The sequence below is a fragment of the Miscanthus floridulus genome, chromosome 6, assembly GCF_019320115.1.
Source record: "Miscanthus floridulus cultivar M001 chromosome 6, ASM1932011v1, whole genome shotgun sequence".
NCBI lineage: Eukaryota > Viridiplantae > Streptophyta > Magnoliopsida > Poales > Poaceae > Miscanthus > Miscanthus floridulus.
The window spans coordinates 132,590,960-132,614,124 of record NC_089585.1 but is presented as its reverse complement, the minus strand read 5'-3'; the positions used below and the strand labels follow the sequence as shown (position 1 = coordinate 132,614,124).

The 23,165-nt window shown below is 46.9% G+C and overlaps 1 protein-coding gene and 1 pseudogene across 1 annotated transcript; one reads left to right on the top strand and one right to left on the bottom strand.

Moving 5' to 3' along the window:
- The first annotated feature begins 242 nt into the window (after positions 1-242).
- LOC136459686 (uncharacterized) lies at positions 243-1,310 on the top strand (annotated as a pseudogene).
- Positions 1,311-17,738: 16,428 nt separating this feature from the next.
- On the bottom strand, positions 17,739-21,478 carry LOC136459685 (protein trichome birefringence-like 18). Its single transcript, XM_066459525.1, has 4 exons — positions 21,331-21,478; positions 20,791-21,252; positions 20,408-20,685; positions 17,739-18,803 (listed from the first exon to the last, which is right to left on the bottom strand). The coding sequence occupies exons 2-4, from the start codon at positions 21,215-21,217 to the stop codon at positions 18,006-18,008; spliced, it is 1,503 nt and encodes a 500-aa protein (XP_066315622.1). The 5' UTR covers positions 21,218-21,252; positions 21,331-21,478; the 3' UTR covers positions 17,739-18,005.
- Between the last annotated feature and the right edge of the window lie 1,687 nt (positions 21,479-23,165).

Genomic DNA, 23,165 nt, shown 5'->3' with positions numbered 1-23,165 from the left:
TAGCGCCATCAGGAGAGCATATTCCAGGGCTCACCGCTCGGTGCTCGCTAATCCGTTTTCTCAAAAGCCTAATGCCGCGGTTAATCCTGGGAATAAACCCTCCTCCCGTTGGGCGCCCGTCTCCGAAGCCAACCACAACCACCCTATAAAACCCGGGCGCCCGACTCGCCCCCTCCTCCCCACCGTCGCAGCAGTAGCTCACACCACCACCACCACGGCACCACCGCCTCGCCGCCGGCGACATGGCCGTGTACATCCGCCTCGATGACGCCGTCCGCCGCGCGCCTCCGCGGGGACGCCACGGGGTGCACCAGCAGCGGCAGCGACCACGACGCGTCCGCCTGCCTCTCGGAGGCTCGTCCAGGCGTTCCTCGAGACGGGCGCCGGCGCGGCCGAGGAAGGCGGGCCCCGCCCGGCGCCCAAGGAGTTCGACTCTGACGAGGACGACGGGCCCGGGCGGGCGGCCGCTGCCGCGGCGTCCATGAGGGCGCTGCTCGACCCTCCGGCGGAGGAGGACGTGTTCCGGATCAGGCTGGCCGCCGCGGTGGCGGCCGCCATGGAGGCGGAGACGGCTCTCCAGGCGCACGGGGCTGCGTTCCGGCGCGCGGTGGTGCGGCGGCTGCGCGGCGCCGGGTACGACGCCGGTGTGTGCAGGTCGCGGTGGGAGGCGTCCGGCGGCATCACGGCCGGGACGTACGAGTACGTCGACGTGGTCGCGCCTCCGTCGGCCTCGGCCGACGCGCGGAAGCGGGCCAGGTACATTGTGGACGCCGACTTCCGTGCGGGGCTGGAGGTGGCCCGCGCCACGCCCGAATACTGCGGCCGTCGTCGCCGAGGTGCCAGGCGTCGGCGGTGGTCGCGCGGGAGGAGTCCGTCGGCCGCGCCGTGCGCGTCGCGTCCGACGCCGCGCGCCGGTCGCTCCGTGCCCACGGCCTCCACGTCCCGCCCTGGCGCAAGACACGGTACATGCTCGCCAAGTGGCTCGGCCCCTACAAGCGCTCCACCGCCACCTCGCCGCCGGCGGCGGCTGCCGGAGCAATGCCGATGCCCGGCGGTGCCGGGATGGACGTCAAGTGCCGCTCTGTCGGGTTCTTTGCGCCTCCGGCCACCGCGCCGGCGGCCAGGATCAAGTAGCCTTGCTTTGCTCCCGGTGGTCTCCAAGGAGATCGATCACTCGGGAAAAAAAAAATGTTTCTGGTAGTGTAGAAAGGTTTCTAGTGCGAGAGTTTGATTTTGACTTTGAGTTGCTCTCGAACTTGTTTTGTACAGTGATTTTTGTTCGAGATTATCAAGAGCAAATTGTTCTTGCACTTGTACATCATTTTGCTTCTTTTTTTTTTAGTAAAATCCACGACAGGTCCCTAAATTTATACCGCTGTGTCGTCCCAGTTCCTAGGCTCTAATGATGTTCATCTAGGTCCTTAAACATGGTTTGAGTCTCATTACTCGTCCAATCGGGTTTGAACCCGCTACCCACCTCTCCCTCGCTCCGTTGCCCACCCACGCCACGCCGCTCTGCTCTTGCAGCCCGACGTACACGTACTCTGGCTGCGCCTTGCCAATCACCGTCACCCCTACCCGGCCACCAGCCAGTACGGCAGCAACGCCGTTGTCTCCCCGGCGCCGAACGCGACGGCCAGGGCGACAGCGGCCGCCGTGGCTGCGAAGCTCACGGGCGCTGCAGCGGCGCCATTCTTCTTCGAGTCGGTCTTGTCCAGTGGTCGCTCAAGAAATCCGATAAATCCTGCTGTCCTGTGGAATCCGATAAATCATATAGAACTTCTATTTTTTTCCCAATAAATCATAGATTAGATTAGATCTTCTAATTTTTCCCCAAATCCTCGAGACTATTTCGCCGGACGACGAATCCATATACGCCACCACATGGGCAACACATCAGGCATCTGGTGGTTCAAGTTCAAGGCGTACAGGGCTACAGGCTGCTGGGCAGCGGAGCACCTAGATACTTGGCGCACTGCTGCTCTGCTAGCACCATGCTCGGATCGGCGTCATCTGGTAGACTGGAAGTCTGCGCCGGTGGGCTGAGCTGCATGAGCTCGTCCGAGACGAGCTCAAGCTCACCAGCCAGCAGCCAGCGCGGGTGCTGCTGCATGGTGGCCAGAGTGCATTGATTCTGTTCGTCCATGGCATTTGGGACCCAAATGACACGCCTAAACAAGCTAAGGACGGTACAGAGACCCAGTAGAACTACGGTGAGACCCAAACCATGTTTAGGTACATAGATGAACATTTTCAGAGTTTAGGGGCCAGGATGACACAGAGGTACAAGTTTGGGGACTGGTAGTGGACTTTACTCTTTTTTTTAAAAAAAATGGCGTGAGGAATCATTTAGGACTCAGAACCTGATCTTCCCTTCCTCAGAAAACACCACAGAGATGAAAAGATCGGAAAAAGAAATGGCAGAAACGATGTACGCGGCGGGCAGGCGTTGTGCTATTGGATTAGCATGGATAACACATAACAAACATGATCACTTTGTTTATAGGAGACCCTAGTTGGCATCGTGCTTGTCGGCGAGAGATTTTAATATTTCAGCAAAGCAGAGCTCTGCTCGCTGTGTGATCTGCATTTGATACTGTATTTTCTCCTTTGAAAACCATTCTGAAAACCAGCAGAGCATCCTGATAAGCAAGCACATGGCAGCCGTTCTACTGCGACTCCGTTGTCGCCTGGAGAGAGAGGTCACCGGATTTTGTTCTGTCAGCGACCAACACCTCCTAGTACTAGCAGTCACTAGTCTAGTACCAGTAGCTCTTAACAAAAAAGAAGATGCTTATGCTTCAACCTGTAACCGTGTAATAAGCACTGCACTTCGGCGTTAGTAGGAATTAGGAAACATGGACGTGTACGTGCCTTGCCGGAGGAACCATGCCATGCGTGATCGGTTCACTGGATCGATCACGGATCCGTGTTTATCTGAAGAACGATGCAGAGACAACAGAGTAGAGCACTGTTGCGTGGCATGGTCCATGGCAGCTTAGGGTGGGGTTCGCTCGCTGTGGAACCTTTCATGCCGAAAAACCAAAATTTTTCAAGATTTTCCGTCACATCAAATCTTGCGACACATGCATGGAGCATTAAATGTAGGTAAAAAGAATAACTAATTGCACAGTTTGCCCGTAATTGGCGAGACGAATCTTTTAAGCCTAAATAGTCCATAATTGGACAATTTTTGCCAAATACAAACGAAAGTGCTACAGTAGCCAAAAGCCAAAAATTTTTGCATCTAAACGGGGCCTTATTGCCATGAAGTGGAGTGGATTGGATTGGGGTCGAGAAAGGCGACGGAAATTATTGTCAGTGGTCCTGAGTTAGATGGATAAAACGAATAATGCAGCGGCGACGAGACGGGACGGGTCGTCCCGTGGACACATGCGGGGGGGCCATGCGGTGCTCAGTAGTCGCCCGCTCCACTGCAAGGCGTCCGGCTCCGGGCTCCGGCAGCTTGGCGAGGCTTCGGCACGCGCCTGCGCGGCTGCGTCTCCGTGGGGATGAAGTGGAGCCGCCAGCCGCGGCCGCGCGCGCCCCTGGAAACGCCACGGCGGCTGCAGCGGGTAGCGGCCGGGGAAAGGGACGTGGGACACTTGTGCCTGCCGGGCCGGGTGGATTGATCGGGTGGGGGTGGGACAGCAGGGAGGGGCGACGGAGGGCTTATCAGTTATCACCATGTCTCCCCTCTGTCTGTCGCTCTCGGATGGTTCCGGCCTCGCCCGGATATGATGGTGTCATCATGGTGAAGTGGCCGGTGCCCACGCAATTATCTGTAACAGCTAGTGCTACTGACTACTCATCCCATGGTGATTTAATTGGCTCCCACTTATATTGACTGGACAGATGTAGAGTTTTGAATCATTTACCCCAGATGCGTCCAGAGACCTTGTCGACCATGGTTGGATAATGCACTGAGTTCAGCTAGTGTTATGTTATCGGTCCAATTTCATTACTTGTACTGAAAACATAGTGAAAAAACTAGTGTCAAGAAGAAGAAAAATAGAGGCGCAACACTCGCTTAACCAGTAGAGGTGAGCCCAAATCAGATCACGGAAGAATGCACAAAACCAACCACACCAATATCTGAAACGACCGGCTACAACGACCATACGCTCGAAGTAGATAGGCTCTCGTGCTTTGCAGCTACGCATATACTCGTAGATACTTTCTAATTTTAAGGAACAAATTAAAGAGAGAATAGTTTAAACTGTGGCAGTGTACGTGTTTGAACGCTAAGATCAGAGAGTGTTTGATAATTAGGCATTTTATGGTCAATTTAATCCAGAAATAAAACATCAGCAGGTTCGTGACGACATGTATGTGTATGTGTATATCATTAACAAACGCTACAGCATGCAAGTATGGTATACCGATCGATACAGTAAGTACGCAAAGTACGGTAATCAGAGAATTAAGAATGTATCCAGCGGTGGGTCCCGTGCCGAGGGCATCGGAGGCTCCATTCGCACCAGACATAGTGCGTTGCTCGAAGTCGTGGACCACAGTCGATGCAGGAAGGTGTTCGCAGTGCAGTCCCACGAACGGTCACCAGGAAGAAGACACCTTACTGTTCCGCGAGCGATCACCAGGAAGAAGACGTCTGCGACGTGGACGAGCAGTCGTGGAATCGTTCCCAAAAACCTAATCGTCGTACACCCCGTGCAAGGTTCGCAGGCGGACGAGGGTTCCGAAGGCATCTGCTCTCTCGTTGCTCCGTGCGCGCAGAAGTACGGGACGGGGAAAACCAAAGGGCGACTGAGATGTGGTCTCTCGGAAGCGAAGAGAGAATTGGACTGACGGAGGACTTCTACTTTTATGCCTGCGGCGGGGAAGGAGAAAGCCAGCCGAGGAACTCAGGAGATGGAGACACGAAGAGACGGTAACTGGTGCAATCAACTCGCCTCCACCATAAAAGAGAGAAACTCCCGTAATTATGTGGATTAAGTGGCAAAACCTGGCCACGCCCGCCCGTCTGCTCGCTCGCCGCCTACGCCGCTCTGCTCTTGCAGTCCTTAGCTGATACTAGGCTGCAAAAGACATTCCCTCTATTTAAAGCATATAAGTCATACTCCAGTGCCTTTCATGAGTTTTTAGAGATCACACAAATCTCATAGACTGTGACTAGCAGTCTGACTCATATAGGTGTGTTACTCAAAAGATATTCTGTAGGACAACATCTTTGCTTTAGTAAGCCACTTGGGAACATGTTAAGGTAAAATCAACCTGCCTTACAGAAAGAAAAGATATGCATCATAAATGAGTCTTACTAGGGATCTTTCCTCATAATTTACTACTAGCTTGTTTCACCATCCTAATTTATGGGATCTCCGATCACATAGAACAGGTTACCACTATAGTAAATTTTATGTGGGTCTCAAACACATCTCTCTCGATGCACTTTCTATCATATTACGTGATAAACCCTTAGTGAATTGATCTGCCAGATTGTTAGACGTGTGAACATAGTCCAACGCTATTACTCCTGGAGTTTCTCAATTTTCTAACAGATTTTAGTCGTCTCTTAACATGCCTTGTGGACTTCATGTTATCCTTAGAACTGTTAACCTTCGTAATTACAGTTTGGTTATCGCAGTTCATAGAAATAGCCGGTATGTGTTTTTCAACAACCAGTAAATCTATAAGGAGATCACGAAGCCACTCGGCCTTAGAGCCAGCGGTGTCTAATGTTGTGAGTTCTGCTTTCCATTATAGACTTTCGTTAAGATAGTCTGCTTGCAAGACTTCTAGAAAACAACACCACCTCCAAGCGAAAACACATATTCACTTGTGGCATAAAGCTCATCAGCATCAGATGATCCAGTTAGGCATCACAATAGCCTTCAAACACCTTCAGGTGTCCGGTATAACGAATACCATAGCTCATAGTGTCATTTTAGATAGCGCATCCACTCTCTCAAGAGCACGCCAGTGATCATCTCTCGGATTTGATACAAACCGGCTTAGCTTGTACACAACAAATGAGATGTCAGGCCTTGTTGTACTAGCAAGATACATGAGCGAACCAATGATCTAGGAATATCTCAATTGATCCATTTCTATTTCTCAATATTTCCTCAATAGCACACTAGGGTCATAAGGTGTAGGAGCAGGTTCACAGTCACTAAACCCAAAGCGACTCAGCACATTTTCCTACATAGTAGGGATTGTAACAGAGTTACCCTACCATCACCTTCTCTCAGAAGCTTGATATTAAGAATAACATCAGCCTCTCCCAAATCTTTCATTTCAAAATTATTAGAGAAAAATTCCTTCACCTCCTCAATCACTTTGAGGCTAGATCCAAAGATCAGTATATCATCAACATATAAGCACAAAATAACTCCTTCACCCCCACCATACCGATAGTACACACATTTGTCAGCTTCATTCACAACTAAAGCCAGCAGATGTTAGAGTTCTGTCGAACTTCTCATGCCACTGCTTAGGAGCTTGTTTTAGGCCATATAATGACTTTAATAATTTACACACCTTGCCTTCTTGACTCATTTGCTACAAACCCATCCGGCTGATCCATATAGATCTCCTCCTCTAACTCTCCATTTAGGAAAGCTGTCTTAACGTCCATTTGATGAACGATAAGACCATAAGAGGCTGCCAGGGAAAGCAAAACTCGAATTGTAGTCAATCGGGCAACCGTTGAATAAGTATCAAAGAAATCCTCACCCTCCTTTTGAGTATAACCCTTAGCCACAAGTCTTGCCTTGTACCTCTCGATAGTACCATTCAGGCCTAAGCTTTTTCTTGAACACCCTATTTGCACCCTATAGGCTTGCACCCATAAGGACGATCAACTATTTCTCCAAGTTCCTATTAGACATAATAGAATCCATCTCACTCCATACTACTTCCCTTCCATAAGTCAAGCATCAGGAGAGGAATATGCCTCTTCAATGGTCGTTGGTGTGTCATCCATAAGGTACACAATATAGTCATCACCCAAAGACTTTGCTAGTCCTCTGTCTCTTACTTTTTCTAGTGACTATAGTGTCATCCTCCTCAGGATTTTGCATATAGGGTTCCTCAATTTGTTCTATCGGAGTAAAATTTTATGCTCATGGAAGAATTATAAATTCATGACCTAGTCGTGCTAGGTGTATTTTTCATGGGAAATTCATTCTCAAAAAATATAGCGTCTCTAGATTCCATGATTGTATCAACAGCCATCTCAGGAACACTAGAATTTATAATTAAAAATCTATAACCCACGCTGTGAATAGCATAACCAAGAAAAAAACAATCACAGTCTTTGGTCCAAGCTTTTCGCTTTTTGTTTATAGGCACATTCATCTTTGCCAAACAACTCCAAGTTCGCAGGTAAGAGAGATTTAATCTCTTCTTCTTCCATTTCTCGAATGGTGTAATTTCTTTGTATCTTTGTGGGCACCCTATTCAGGACATGACACGCTGTCAATATAGCCTCACCCCACCATTCCTTAGATAGTTCCTGCAGTCTCTAACATGGCATTAACCAAATCAGTTAGAGTGCGGTTCTTTCTCTCTGCAATCCCATTGGACTGTGGTGAGTATGGTGGCGTCCTCTCATGAATAATTCCATGCACCGCGCAAAACTCAGAAAATCATTTGAGAAATATTCTCCCCCGCGATCGGACCGCAAACGTTTGATTTTCTTCTCAAGTTGATTTTCTACCTCAGCTTTATAGACTTTAAAATAATGCAACGCTTCATCTTTAGTTTTCAATAAATACATGTAGCAAAATCTAGTACAATCATTTATAAATGTCATGAAGTATCGTTTACCGTCCTTTAGTCAATTCGCCATTCATTTCGCATAAATAAGAATGAACGAGTTCTAATGGTGCCAAGTTCCTCGCCTCAGCAGCCTTGTGAGGCTTGCGTGGTTGCTTCGATTGCACACACACCTAGGCACTTAGAATCTTTGACTAAGTTAAATTTCGGAATTAAATTCAGATTTGCAAGCCGCGTGAGACAACCAAAATTAATGTGACAAAGTCGTGAATGCCATATATTCGACTCATCCGAAACATTAACATTGTTCACTACTTTATTACACTACATCATCAAGCAGAGATAAGCGGAACAAGCCTCCGCAATCATAATCTTTTCAACAAATGTTCCATGTCTTGACACAACACACTTATTGGACTCAAGCACAATTTTAAAGCCATCGCGACACTATTTGAGAACCGCTAACAAGATTCTTCTTGATGGAGGGGACATGCTTGCACGTTCTTTAATAGCACAATTTTTCTCGAAGTAAACTTCAGAACGAATGTACCAACACCAAGAATACGCGCATGTGAACCGTTTCCCATCAACAAGGCTCCAGTCCCGTCGGCCTGATAGGAAGTAAACAAAGAAACATCAGCACACACATTAGTATTAGCACCGCTATCCATCCACCACTCAGGCGAAAGACAAACTAAAAGAATAAAAGGTAAATAATTACCATACCTAGATGTTCCTCCTCGAGTCTCGCTAATCACCACGTTTGCTGATTTCTTTTCTTGCTTATATTTGTGGTTTGGCCACGCACTTGCCCAATGCTCATCACTCCCGCAAACAAAGCAACCTCCACCTTTCTTGTTGTTTTTCTTCTTAAACTCAGCAGTTTGCTTAGGCTTTGTATTGTTGTTCTCTTGCATGTTCTTCTTCTTTTATTACGGGATATAAATGAGTTTTTCTTCTCCACCATATTGGCAGCGGAAGACTCAACTCCTTTTCCATGGTTGTCTTTTGCTTTTGCCCTCTCCTCAACATCAACAGATCCAATAAGCTCAGCCACGCTAAACTCTTGTCTCTTGTGTTTTAGAGAAGTAGCAAATTCCCTCCAAGAAGGTGGCAGCTTAGCGATTATACCGCCGGCCATAAACTTGTCGGGCAACAAACATAGAAAATATTCTAGTTCCTTTGCTAGAGCTTGTATCTCATGAGCCTATTCCACTACAGAACGATTTTCAACCATTTTGTAGTCATACAGCTGCTCCATAAGGTACAGCTCACTACCAGCATCAGAAACTCCAAACTTTGCCTCAAGAGCATCCCATAATTCTTTGCCTGATGTGCATGATATGTAGTTTTTCTCATACTTACTATGAAGTGCACTAATCATGGCGCCTCAAAACAGGTTATCGGCAGCCAAAAACTTTTGCTCCTCCTCAGGAGTAAATTGTTCAGGCTTCCCCTGTGCGACGTGATAGCAGTTCATAGCAGTCAACCACAACACCATCTTGGCACGTCATATCATGAAATTCTTACCATCAAAGATATTCGGCTTCAAAGCAGCAGCAAAACCATTGCCATAAAATTGCCTAACATTAGGTTTTTGAATTGTTAGATAATTAGGCATTTTCATGGTCAATTTAATCCAGAAATAAAACATCAGCAGGTTCGTGACGACATATATGTGTATGTGTATGTGTATGTGTATGTGTATATCACTAACAAACGCTACAGCATGCAAGTATGACATACCGATTGATACAGTAAGTACGCAAAGTACGATAATCAGAGAATTAAGAGTGTACCCAGCGGAGGGTCCCGTGCCGAGGGCATTGGATGCTCCATTCGCACCAGACATAGTGTGTTGCTCGAAGTCGTGGACCACAGTCGATGTAGGAATGTGTTCGCAGTGCAGTCCCACGAACGGTCACCAGAAAGAAGACACCTTGCTGTTCCGCGAGCGATCACCAGGAAGAAGACGTCTGCGACGTGGACGAGCAGTCGCGGAATCGCTCCCCAAAAACCTAATCGCCGCACACCTCGTACAAGGTTCGCAGGCGGACGAGGGTTCCGGAGGCACCTGCTCTCCTGTTGCTCCGTGCGCGTAGAGGTACGGGACGGGGAAAACCAAAGGGCGGCTGAGATGTGGTCTCTCGGAAGCGAAGAGAGAATTGGACTGACGGAGGACTTCTACTTTTATGCCTGCGGCGGGGAGGGAGAAAGCTAGCCGAGGAACTCAGGAGACGGAGACACGAAGAGACGGTAACTGACGCAATCAACTCGCATCCACCATAAAAGAGAGAAACTCCCGTAATTATGTGGATTAAGTGGCAAAACCTGCCCACGCCCACCTGTTCGCTCGCTCGCCGCCGGCCTGCCTGCCTGCCACGCCCATGGCTCGGCCCGACCGACGGCGGCGGCGCGCGCGCATGTGGCACTCATGTGTCATTTTCTCAGCTTCTCAATTAAGGTGGATAATTTCCAACCAAATAAGCTAAGTCAACGTTCAGTCAAAATCTCGTACGGTATTAAATCATACAAAACTTAATGTTATGGACCATATAGTTTTATTTGATTTATTAAATATTATATAGATCAGACTCATAGTATATCCAACAAAAGCACAACAACGTCTGGCATTGCTGCAACTGCCGTTTGGTGCTATGCAGCGGCGGATCCACAGGAGGGGCTGGGGGGGCTCCAGCCCCCCCTAATTTCTTGATTTCAAGCATAATTACTGTAGCAAAAGCTTGATTTCACCATTAAATCTTCATGCAAATCAACATCTCCATTGTTTTAGCCCCCCTTATCCCGCATCGTGCATCCGCCACTGGTGCTATGCAACAGGATATCAAAATTGCATGGCCATAGCACATAGTTGGGGCCTTGGGGGCATGGCATGTCAGTATGTCACTGTGACGACGACTCGCCAAGCTAGTGGCTTGTGGATCACTCACCATTGCATGAGAAGTGCGCGCCATGCTTGTCTGTTGTTCGGTATGCACCACCAGCTGAAACCGATCGGATATACTAGGAGTATACTCTCACTGTGTCACACATGTGTCAACCAGCCACTACTAGTAGACACTAGTATATGCGAGAGCACGGATCACGAGCACTGGATTATTGTAAGAGGCCGAGTAGGGTGATACGGCACGTGTGCGATCAATCATGGACCGGTGATGGGGTCACCGGGACGTGACGAATTTTGCCAAAGCTTTTGATGAGGTTGAGTGGTGAAAAACTTAAACGCATGGTCAAAATGTCTTACGGGCCATGCTCTGCCCTCGAAAGATTAGGCATGGCGAAACCTCTGGACTGTTGCTGGAAATTGAACCTGTGGACGTGTTGGATTAGGACCAGAGTTTTTTTTTTTGCGAGGTTGGCTTCAATCCATGTTGAACTCTTCTTCTTTTTTCTTTCTTTATTATTGGCTACAGTTTCCTTAACCTGTTTAGAGTAGCTAACGTACACATAACTCCACGGGAAATGCTTGAATTGTTCTACTGAATTTTCTTTTTCTTCTATATAAAAAAGAAGTAGATATACACACACAACTTGTGATGTTCTGAAAGATTCTTCGTTCATCACGGGATGGCAATTGCTGGTTTGAATTATGATTTGGGAGGCACGTGTTTTCAGTGGCTATTCCTACATATAGGAGTATACATCAACTTGTTGATAGTCTAGCCTACGCACGCTGACACAATTTTGTTCTCATTGTGTGGATACCAGTGATTTTCAAAGAAATAAAACGACACAAACCCTGTATCTAAATCTATGGTGTTTCATGTATATTTTAAAACGGATGGGTAATTCTAAATACTAGTCATGTGTCGTTGCTCAACACGCCTCACAGCTCACACAATGTGCTAATCCCTTTGCTAATTGGCTCATCACTGGGGGTAGTGGACAGCAAAGGTCCTAGATTATTAGCACGCTGTTCGCATGGTCACCAAAAAGACGAGCAAACAGCATCCGAATCCGCCGGTTGACGACGATATCATATCATGGGTATAAAACTAATTCACCCTTGATGAATACAAAAAATTTGCTGGAGCAAATGGCTTGAGGAAGGGATAACAACATGGGGCCAAAAGGCCAAGTGGCATATTCTCCCGGCCGGGCCATATATAAACCTAACCGATGAGATCAAAAGCCTAGGATGACAGCTGACAAAACACAATGTTATCTTGAGCTCTGCGGCGATTGACGTTACTGACTGGAGAAGTGTCACATCACATGGCCGTTGTTTAGGCTCATCATGCGAGTAGAATTTTGTCGGAGCCGTGCTGCTTTTCCAGGAGTAGTAAAATCTCATGTTTCTTCCCCTGATAAACCAAAACCTCATCTGACGTGGACCTTTCGGGCGTTCAGAAGCTTCCAGTGACAGAGATGATCATGCACACCTGAAATTTACACCTCCAAGACTGACTTCATCGTCAAGACACCCAGGTGCTACTCTCACTCTCAGTGCAGCCCACTGGCTATTGCACGTCCCACTTCCTTTTTCCACAGCGGGCAAAACGATGTTTGATCAGTTCGGCTGTGTTCGGTTGGGATAGTTCGACTGGTTGGTTTTCTTTTTTTTTTTAGCCGAAGCAGTGTTTTTACTCTCATAAAAGGCCAGTACGAACAATATTTTCATACCAGCATGAACAGTATTTTCATGCTAGCCGAACACTCTCTAAAGCTCCATCGGGCTGAGGGCTGACCTTTTGCAGAGCATAATGTGATTTATTATTATCTCATGGACATATATTGATAGCGTGAAGCTCTACGAAGGGACTGGACGCAACAAGCTGTCACTAATCTAATGGCAGCCACATTACTGAGTTTATGCGGACATTCTCCACCAAACTGATAAGTGTTACTATGTCTGTCCAAACAAATTAATATTTTAGTTTTGTTCTATAAATTAGACTATCTTAAGTTTTGATCATGTTTTCATAAATGTTCACAAACAAACTTGATCAAACTTGAAATAGTTTAACCGAGAACAAATTAGAGTATCAAGTTTCTTTAGAAGAGAGGTAGGGAGAAAATAGACCTTCCTTCTTAGAAGTTTTTGTGCACTTGCTTCTGAAAAAAAAAACTCCGTTTTAAATTATGAGTCATTTCAATTCTTCAAGTCAAACTTATCTAATTTTGAGAAGTTTGTCATAAATTATATTAGCATATATAATATCAAATAAATGCACTATCAAAATATATATCTAACGGTGTATCTAATGAATCTTGTTTCAAGTATTAGATGTTTGTGCATTTTTTGCAAACTTAGTCAAAACTACATAAGTTTGACTTAGAACCAAGCTAAAACGACTTATAATTTGGAATGTGAGAGTAAATAAATAACATATAAAGATCATGTGTCAACAAAGACCAAACACCATCTATGCAACTTCATTGAATATAATTTTTTTAGAAGCTTCTAAAGATATTTTTATAAGCTCTATACTACAGGTTCTTGTGTCTCCTTCAATCTCCGAGACTTTTCTCAGAATTTTTAGAAGTTCGAAGATATTTTTGTGACCGCCTCACCGTTACATATAGACAATGACTTAGCGTCCTTCATGTGACCTCTTTTAGATTTCTTAATTGATAAATGACGAGTTATTATGTACTCCATGGGTTGATCAAATTTGCAAAATCATAACTTTTCATAGCGAAGATAAATATATAGTTTAAAAAAAAGTAAAACCCTACTGAGACCCACAGCTCTGTAGTTCAGCGTTTTTTTTTATTTGAGGTCATTTGAATACCAAAATAATTTGTAGAATGTGTAGATCTACCGTAGACTTGCTCCAAAACATACATTTGTGTGCCAGATACTACCATGTATCTCACAGTAACTCAGTAATGTCCAACTCCTTTGTATTACCCGCCAGGCATGCTAGACAAAGGAAAAAGGGCCTCCGTACTCATGTCAAGCACTACCGCCCTCTCTCCCTTCAAGATGCAGTCTTGTTGTCAAGATAGGGCGAGTTCAGATTGCCGATGCTGTTTTGTAAGTTTTCTCTATGTATAAATAAACGCCCAAGAGCTTTCATGGAAAAAAGAACTTTCATCTAGAGGAACAATATTCAATGCCCGTAGTTTAGGTGGTGTTTGGTTGCCCCTCCTAAATTTTAGTCGTTATCTCATCGAATGTTTAGACACATGCATGAAGTATTAAATATAGACTAATTATAAAACTAATTGCATAGTTTGCGACTAATTTGCGAGATGAATCTTTTAAGCCTAATTAGTCCATGATTTGACAATATGGTGCTACAGTAAACATGTGCTGATGACGGATTAATTAGGCTTAAAAAATTCGTCTCGTGGAGTACTGACGAATTATGTAATTTGTTTTTTTATTAGTATATGAGCACCCCATGCAACATCCTCCCGACACACCTCCTAAATTTTAGTCACTGGATCCAAACACCACCTTACTTTGGCTCAAACCTCCCGGCTCCCGCGTCGATCCCGTCTGGGCGACACGGGCGGCAACGCCACCGCCGCCAACCTCTCCTCCCTCCCTCCCCTTGCCTCCTCGCCGTCGCCGGAGCGTGCTGCCGGAGGCCACGCAACCGCAAGGATGGTGGCGGCGGGGCCCTTCTTCCTTCCTTCCTTCCCTCCTTCTCCCAACCTGGTGGTGGCTCAGTCCGACGATGGGGTGGTTGTTCTGGCGGCCGGTGCCTGGATCCACGGCACCGGTGGCCAGATCCTGGATCCACGGCACCCGTGGCCGGATTCGGTGACTCCGGCCCTCCCAAAGCCAGATCCGGCGCTCGCTCGCTTGGATTCGGCCAGGGGAGCAGCTGGTGCGGGCGGCAGCGCGCGGAGGGGACAGGATCGATGGACGGCACGGCGTGGTGCGGCGGGTGGCCGTGGACGTAGCGGGAGCTGGCATCTGCGCGAGGATGACACCGGGCTCTTTCCTCGCTGGCTCATTCCTCCTCGTCCATGATGCGTCGACTACGGCGGCGGCGACGACCCAGTCCTTTGCGGAAGTGGCGGATCCGGCACTGCTGAAGGTGGATCCGGCTGCCCCCTTGCAGGATCTGCGCTAGTGGGCCTTAGGCCAGCTGCGCGGTGGCCTGTGGGGTTGCGGCATGTCAGGGAGCTGCCATTGGTGACTGGGCACAGGACGCCGCACGCGGGCGCAGCTGATGGGCCGTGGTCATTGTTGTGCACGGAGGTGAGGCGCCGTGGCGAAAGCTTTGTCCGTCTTGGGTTGATGATGATGACGCCTCTTGGTGCCGTTTTCTTCCTTGGAAGCGTCAATCGAACGGCCCTCTTCCCTTTGCGCACCGTGTCTTCTTGGGTGAAAACCTCGACCTTTTGGTTAGGTGACGGCGGCGTCGGTGGCGTCACGTTCCTCCTTGGAGGCGTCGTTTCGGAAGCTCGTGCTTGGTCAGTCTGCGGTGGCGGGCAACGTCGTGGCGAGAATGGTGGAGGCCTAGCTAAGAATTCAAGTTTGCAGTGTCCATGACGAAGGAAGGCTGTCAGGAGGAGGGCGGTGGCACAACGATTGGAGGGCCTCGCATCTGCTTGGCAGTGGAGGGCGGTAGTTTGGTGAGACTGTACGCCAGTGCAACCACGAAGTTCGCGAGGAGGCCGATGTGGGAGGCGCCCACGGAGTTGGCGAGGAGGCCGACGTGGGAGGTGGTGCCCAGCAGATTTGCGTTGCCGAGGTGATCTGCGTGGTGTGGCGGCAGGCGGTCCCGCGCAGTGGCGGCTGTTTCCGGTGCAAGAAGGCGTTCTGACTGACAGCTGGAGGATGTGTGTGGCACTTTCTACCTTCGATGAGGCAGCTAGGTCCTGGAAGCTATGATGTGCATGCTTGGATCTCAGTGGACGGGGTCGGTTTGGCGAGCGCTAGAGGCAGCTATGGCTTGCAACGGACTACGGCGATTAGCCTTGCTTGACAGCGGGCTACCTCGGTGTGGGACAGCGTCGGCAATGACGGCGCAAGCGATGACGATGGTGTTTTCGTCCTGACGGCTCTATCGTCTGGTTGTTGCGAGTGCAGTGTGGTGACCTGTTTGTGGGTGTTTAGGGGGGGCGGTCGAGTGTGTGTTCTGTGCTGAGCTTAGGCCTGTGTGGCTCGTGTCGATGTCCCAGTCCGACCGGCGAGAGTTTTTTTTCTTCTCATGAGTTGGTGCGTGTTGATAGCCCAATCCAACCGTCCGTAGTTGTATCTTTTTATTTTGCCCAGTTTGGACTTTATCTGCTTTTTAATATAATCGGTAGCTCTCCTGCCTGACTCGTTTAAAAAAAATCTAGAGGAGCAATTCTTCACTCTTTTTTCTTAACACAAGCGGATCCACAAGTATGGCTGTAAAATGTTTGTGTTTCTTGCTCAATCCAGCAACTATCTTCTGGCCAAGCCTGTTGGGAGCACTAATATTTCTATTTTCGATAATGATTCCACACAACGCGTCTCTCCCACTGGCTATCCTTCACTCCCTCTCATCTGCATCCCGCCGAAAAAAATAAAAGTCTCCACTACGCCCTCTCTCGCTCCTATCCGCCTCCACCGTAATGCTTGCTCGCCGCGGCCGACCCGCTCGCTGTGGCCGCCTCCACGGATCTGGCGAGCCTCGGCCGCCTCCACTGAGCCGACGAGCCTCCACGATGGATGCTCCAGCAAGCACGCGAGGGGGTGAGCTTCGTGTGAAGCCGTCCGGTCGGCGAGTTGCCCACGCTGCTGCCGCACGACGCGCTCCATGCGTCGGCATCAAGTTCCACCACAACAAGCCTCCATTCGTCCAAGCAACAAAATGACATTGCGTTGAAAGCCTATGTTGCAAGCGTATGTTTCAAGTGTTTCAGATGTTTCATCTTGATGTTGCAAGTGTTTCATCTTCATGTTGCAAATGTAGATCAGGATATTAAACATGTTGCAATGGCTATACGCATATGTTTCAAGTGTATGTTCCGAATGTTTTATCCAGATGTATGTTTATAAGTGTTTCATCTGGATATTGCATATGTTTTTCAAGTGTTTCAGACGTATGTTTCAAGTGTTTCAGTTGTTTCCATACGTATGTCGCAAGTGTTATCATCTATATGTTTCAAAAGTAGATCTAGTGTTGCAGCAAGTGTTTCATATGCATGTTTCAAGTGTTTCATCTGCCTTCAGACGTATGTTAAGTGTTGTATCTGGATGTTTCAAAAGTAGATTGAGTGTTGCATCTCCCTCCTCACTTTTCTGCCGCCTTGCATCAGTGTCTCTTCCTCCTCCGACGCCGGCTAGGCATCCGCCGCCGCCCCCCTCTCTCTCTTTCTCGATACTAGTGATGTTCGGGCCGACGTGGACCCACGTGGACGCGTGAAACGGCGCGGGAAACGAGTGCAGGTCCGTTCTATTTTTTATAGTAGCACTCTATGTTCACTTTCTTAAGAGGTCCATGTTCTTGGGAACCGTAAACTGGATGGCAGTTGCGAATATTATACGCCATGCACAAAATTTTAACTGAAGTGGCCACGGGATTCTGTTGAACTTGTGCGCGATGATAGTACGACAGTCACTGCAATTTCAGAGGATTTGAAATTGCCGTAGCTTTTGTTATGCTGACACTTGTTAATCATGTGTCTAGCGTCTAGCCCTGATACTTGTCCTATCCAAGCTGGTCAAGCTAGTTGAACCCAAAAGCAAGGCCAAAGTCCCAGTAATAGAGGCTTAGGTGTGGGTCTTACTGTATCACTAACATCAATTCTTTCACTTCCTTTTTCCACAGCGAGTAAAAAGATAGTTGATCTGTTAGCTAGCTCCATCCGGCTGATTTCTTTCCAGACAATAATGCTACTTTATTACCCACCAAGCTGTGTCTCTAGTAAACTGGTAGTCACACACAATACAGAATTTCTGCAGCCAAAAGCACCAATCTAAAAACAAAAACAAAAACAAAAAACACATATCTGCAATTTCAAGAATAACTGCATGTAGCTGCGCGATGGCAAGCAGTACATTTTTTGTGCAAAATCATAGAAAAAAAAGCAGTTAAAGGCGATTTTTCAGCAAATGGATCTCTCCTCTCCGCATGTTACATTTTCATTCTATTACACCAAACCAGGTTGACTAGTACAAAGACAGCACATAATATCAGTTGACACTATTGGCCTTCAGGTCCACAAAATTTGGCAAGAAAATGATGTCCAAGAATGTGTCAGAAAAAATACAGTGAATTTTACGTATCCAAAACTATGTTCCTTCCTACCTATGGTAAACACAACATGCTAATGTATCACGTGATGGCGAAGTAGCCAGCAATCTATCCTCAGGTTCTATCTCTCTCAAACTCTCTCCGTATGGTCTCTAGCAACATCTCATTCCATGTGTCTACTGGTCCTGGCATGCACCAATGCAAACAATCCTGAGGTGGAGGTTTTCCATCTGGCCCTCTCTGTGTCTTCTTGTTTGGGTCAGGACTTCTATACGGGCCAGGATGACCATCAGCCCTGAAGGCAAAGGGTTCAGTGATATCCATCAATTTCAACCTGGAACCATGTTCCCCCGCATTCTTCACTGCCTTCTTGAAGCCTGCAACCTGCTTTTCATGCATGGCATCGGTAAAGCCATTCCTCACCACTTCATCCAAGGGCTCGACCTTCCCAGTGCATGATCCACCAGTGTTCCATGCTCCACCTTCATAATGATCAGGTGACCATGTTCGCACAATAGCTAGGCCTGTGAAATTTGGGTTAGTCGCCACAGCAGTTAGGCAAGTCTCGACAGAGATACCAAAAGCATCCACATTGTTGACCTGCATTTTTCCTGCTTTACGAGGCCACCAAAGCTGCCCTCCAACAACATTCCCATTCAGGATATAGGCTGATCGTTTGGCAAACCAGTGGCCAGAGGAAAGGACAAGTACATCAAACCTTGGGAGGAACTCCATGAAGGTCTCATCAGGAATATCCAGAAAAACCTTATCAATACCCTTAGGAGCAATCCCCACAGCTTCAGTTGACCTGTGCACTAACCAAGAAGACCAGACACGGGCGATAGTTGTTTTAGTTGACTTGAAGAGCCACTTATGCATCCTTTTGTTGCCTCGGTTTTGTGGGACATCTACCTATAAAAAGGAGAACACCAAATGCTTTAAGACAATGAAGCAGATATATGTTGCCTGAGAACAAATGCTACAAATACATTGAATGTAGAGACACAAAACTGTTTAAAGTTGCTGTTCATATTACATTTACTATATTCTAGGGATAAAAGCTTGTTAAGAAGTGTTCAGGAGAGATTAATGTCAAACATGATGAGAAAAGGAAAGCTACTAATCTTAGTATTAGTTTTCGGAACTCCTACAAGAGCTTCTGAAATAGGTATCCTGATGAAATACACACTTTTAAGCAAATCTAACTCACAGAGCCTCCTACTTGTAACTCTCGAGATGCAGGCGGGGCGGGTTGTGGCCAACCGCAAACCCGCAAAGCTCGTCACAAGCAAATGCTTGAGGGTTCGTGGCTGTCCGCCAACTAAATTATGTAGCTACCAAAAGTTTTGTGGGCTTTGCGGCAGCAAACGTTAGTCCCGCATATACCCGCACGCTGCATAACCACGCACGTGATAGCTAGCTTGGTCACCCCGTACTGGGCAGTCACTGACTATAGTTACCGACTTGCCGTAGCCTTCCTCCATTGTTCATGCCAGTCAATACCGAACAGGGATTGTTGCCGCAATTTTTTTAAAAAAAATGTTGCCACAAATTTAAAAAGAACTAGAACGAAACATTAGTATTGTTGCCGCTAATTGTTGCTCTGATTGCTAGAAGCTAGTTTGCGCATTATACAGCTATAGGAAATGGCAGCCGTATGAATTATCAAATAGCTGTCCCATACAAGCATTTTCACAAACATCTGGAGAGTATGTATATCGACTGACTCAAGGTTGTAGTACTTACTGAACTACAAAAAGGTGGAACTAATTGCCGGACCACAAAGCTGCAAGACCAGCTGTATACATCCTCCAGAAGCTAGCGCCTGAATCTGTATGGCGGCCATGTCGCCCCCCATCCTCCCTTGCCTCCTCTTCCTCAACCGCGGCCATGTCACCGGCGCCTGGCATGGCTGCAAACACACTTTCCATCTGTGAGGACTTGGAGATAGAGCGTGTAGAGGAGACGGTGGGGGGAGGAGTGCAACACCAACGAGGCGACGATGGAGGTGGCTGCTGTAGGGGATGGGGTCGCGAGAAACAACGGAGTTCTTGCGGCCTTGCGGGTTCTTAGCGGGTTTATTGTGTTGTCCAGTGGGTTTGGTGGACATAAAGATGTTAGGCCACAGGAAATTTGCTGCTTAACCACATTGTCCACGGACGTTGATTTTGCGGGGCGGGTTGATGGACGGCGTTAACAACCCGCCCCGCCTGCATTCCTATGTAACTCTGTAAGGGTATGGATGGAAGGATCTAGTTTTGTCCATTCTTTTTCTTATCAGTAATAGTTATTTTTTAGAGAAAAGGTCTCCAATGAAATAAAATGATGATGTTTGGCCTAGGGTACATCATCATCTGTAAAAATGCCTAGGAATTTGTCTGTACTTACATACCATTTGTTTTACAGGGTATAAGTTAGTAAACTAGTCACAAAAAGTATTTGGCAGGTCATGGTTTTATCTTAATTACACTATACTGCAAATGTAAGATTCTGAACAGTAGCAGGAGGTATCTCACCTGCCACAGAATGCAAAGGAGGGACTCCATCTGGTTTCGAGCAACTGAATCCCCGACAAACGCAAGTGTCTTTCCTCTCATCAACTCCAAGAACTTCCTTGCATCAAAGCGTGGGAGGTTACACTGTTCTGGTTTCCATCTCCAATTCTCATAGTCCTTATCCGGTCGTCCATTTCCTTGGCAATTTTGCATCTGTGTGATGATAGGGCAAGAGTTGTTTGTGTATAGTGGCCCAGAAGAATCAGTAACCCACTCCCCACGGTAGAGATCACAAGTATCTGCACAATCAGAAAACAAAGATACAATGATAAATGACATTCCAATCCATTCATGTTGGTAAATATGCTGTGCAGAAATCTCAGGGAAACGAACTAACAGTTCACCTTGCTCAGCCTTTTGAGATTCATGAGATGTATCCTCGTTGGGAGTCGCTGTGGCATCACTGGAAGCAACTGGATCCGGCTCGTTGTCATCCATCTTTCCTGTAACTGCAGAAGTTTGGCTTGAAATCACGTCACCACCCTGACCATTCTGCTCCACTAAGGGTTCCCGCCCACCCTGCGACAATTCCTCCCCAATTGCAGGGCCACTGCTGTTTCCATCAGCACGCTCCGACGACGAACGCTTCCCGATGCCAGTAACTCCGGCAGGGAGGTAGTCGTGCAGCGACGTCCGAGGCAGGGACGAGCCCTGGGACAGCGATATCACCACGAGGGTCAGCACCAGCCCCAGCACCGACACGACGACGGTGACGAGCCACCGCCGGACTCCGGTGACCCCCGCCGGGGCCTTCCTCCCCGGCAAGCTCATGGGCCCCGAGATCAACCCTCCCGCCCGAGCGGCATCTGCGCTACGCGGGGCGAAATTCAGATCCAGGAAAGGGAAACGGTAGCGACGGTGGACAAGTAGACGAGGAGGCGTACCAGCGTGGAATTTTGTGCGGGCGGCGCGGGGATCGGACCCGAGCGCGGAAGCGGCGTTGCTATGCTCACCGAGTCACCGTGGTCGGAGCTGGAGGAGGAAGCGATGGGGGGAAGGGGAAGAGAAGACCATCCAGTGGGAAGGGCGAGGTGATTAATTGCTGATCAAGTGATCATGCGGCTTGAAGTTAAAAGGTAAGTTTGCAGGGAAGAGCATTTTTTTTTTTGTCGAGAAAACCTCCGAATCTCTATCCCACCCATACACAGCGGCACCGTAACTTTCATGAAACTGGACTGACCTTAGACCTATGCTTTGGCGTAGGACACACGAGTAGATTTTTTCAATGCGCAGATAAACTACGCCTTCTCCAGTCAACAAATCCGCATCCGAGAGGGTTCGAACTCTGGCCGACAGCGTTCAAAGCGCACAACTAGATCAACTGGTCTAGCGTTCGCTTGCATTCTCCGATAAATAGAGTCACCGCAAAACTAAATCTTGGACTACTATGAATTATTTTAAGATTCTTAGATTTCCCTGTTTGGCTTACCTCATATTCGGCTTATTCGGCTTTTTTTTTTTCAGCCGGAACGATGTTTTTCTCTCACATCAATTCAGTCGGAACAATGTTTTTCAGCCAAATTTTAGATCAGCCGAACGGGGCTTAAATTTAAACGTGAATTACCTTGTGCCATTGACCCAGTCGTCGCATTGCATTTAGACGAAGTGTATCCAGGATGATTGGTTGATGAACGAAATTTAGTTGCCAGAACTCGGGAATGTCAAACATTTTGTTGTTATTGGGTTTGCTGCCGAAACTAGTCAATAGTATCTCATATTTTTATTGTCAAATCTGTTGTAATTCCATCTTTTACTTATCATCAAAATATTTGGTATGGTAATGGACCGGCACATCTTAGGTCGTGTTTGGTAGGGCTCCTCCAGGCTCCGGCTCTGGTTCTTGCGGAGAAGCCTTCCCAGACATTCTACCGTTTTAAAAGCAGAGGAGCCGGAGCCGTTTTTCCTCTGGCTCCTCTAGAGTAGCCCCTCAAGAGGAGCCGTGCCAAACACCCCCTTAATACTGCCTAGTAGGTCACAACAAACATCTTTCCTTCAATTTTTTTTATGTTTTCAAAAAAAAAGGCCACGTCGAATGCTACTAGGAAAAAATATGTCTTAGTGAGGAAACATAACAAATCGAGCCATGGATTCAAATTTCTTATTTTTTTTCTGTGAACACAAAATCATTACGCAATAGAGTAAAGTATATTTTTCAATCTTCAATTTGCATAGTATTCTGATATTTTATTCTTGAACTATGAAAAGGACAATTTATTCAACTATCAAAACATGATAAATGTGGCTCTTGGATAAAACTGAATTGGATATTACGGATACCATATAGGTAGTTGTTTCTTTTTGGGATTCACAATCGAATATGGATAGTGTCAAATACGTTGAATATTGATATCTATATTATATTTGTATTATAAATCCAACTTCAAGTATTTAGATTCAGATATACTACGGATATTAAATATCCGGATTCGTCTATAGATGATCTAAGTTGGGTTTAGACCCTTTCGAGATGGACGATATCAGGAAATATCTATCATATTTTCACTCTACTCTTAATGGTTGTAGATGTTTTTTCTATTTTATAAAAATAATAAAAAGTTTACTATCTAAAAATTCATAAATAATTTATTTTTAAAATAAAAATTTACCAAAATAGTATTTTTTGTAAAAAATGTTTTTACCTATTTATAATTATATATATTTATTTAGAACTAGTTTATTTCGATTATTATTGCTGCATTGTTTGTAGTCATGTTCATTA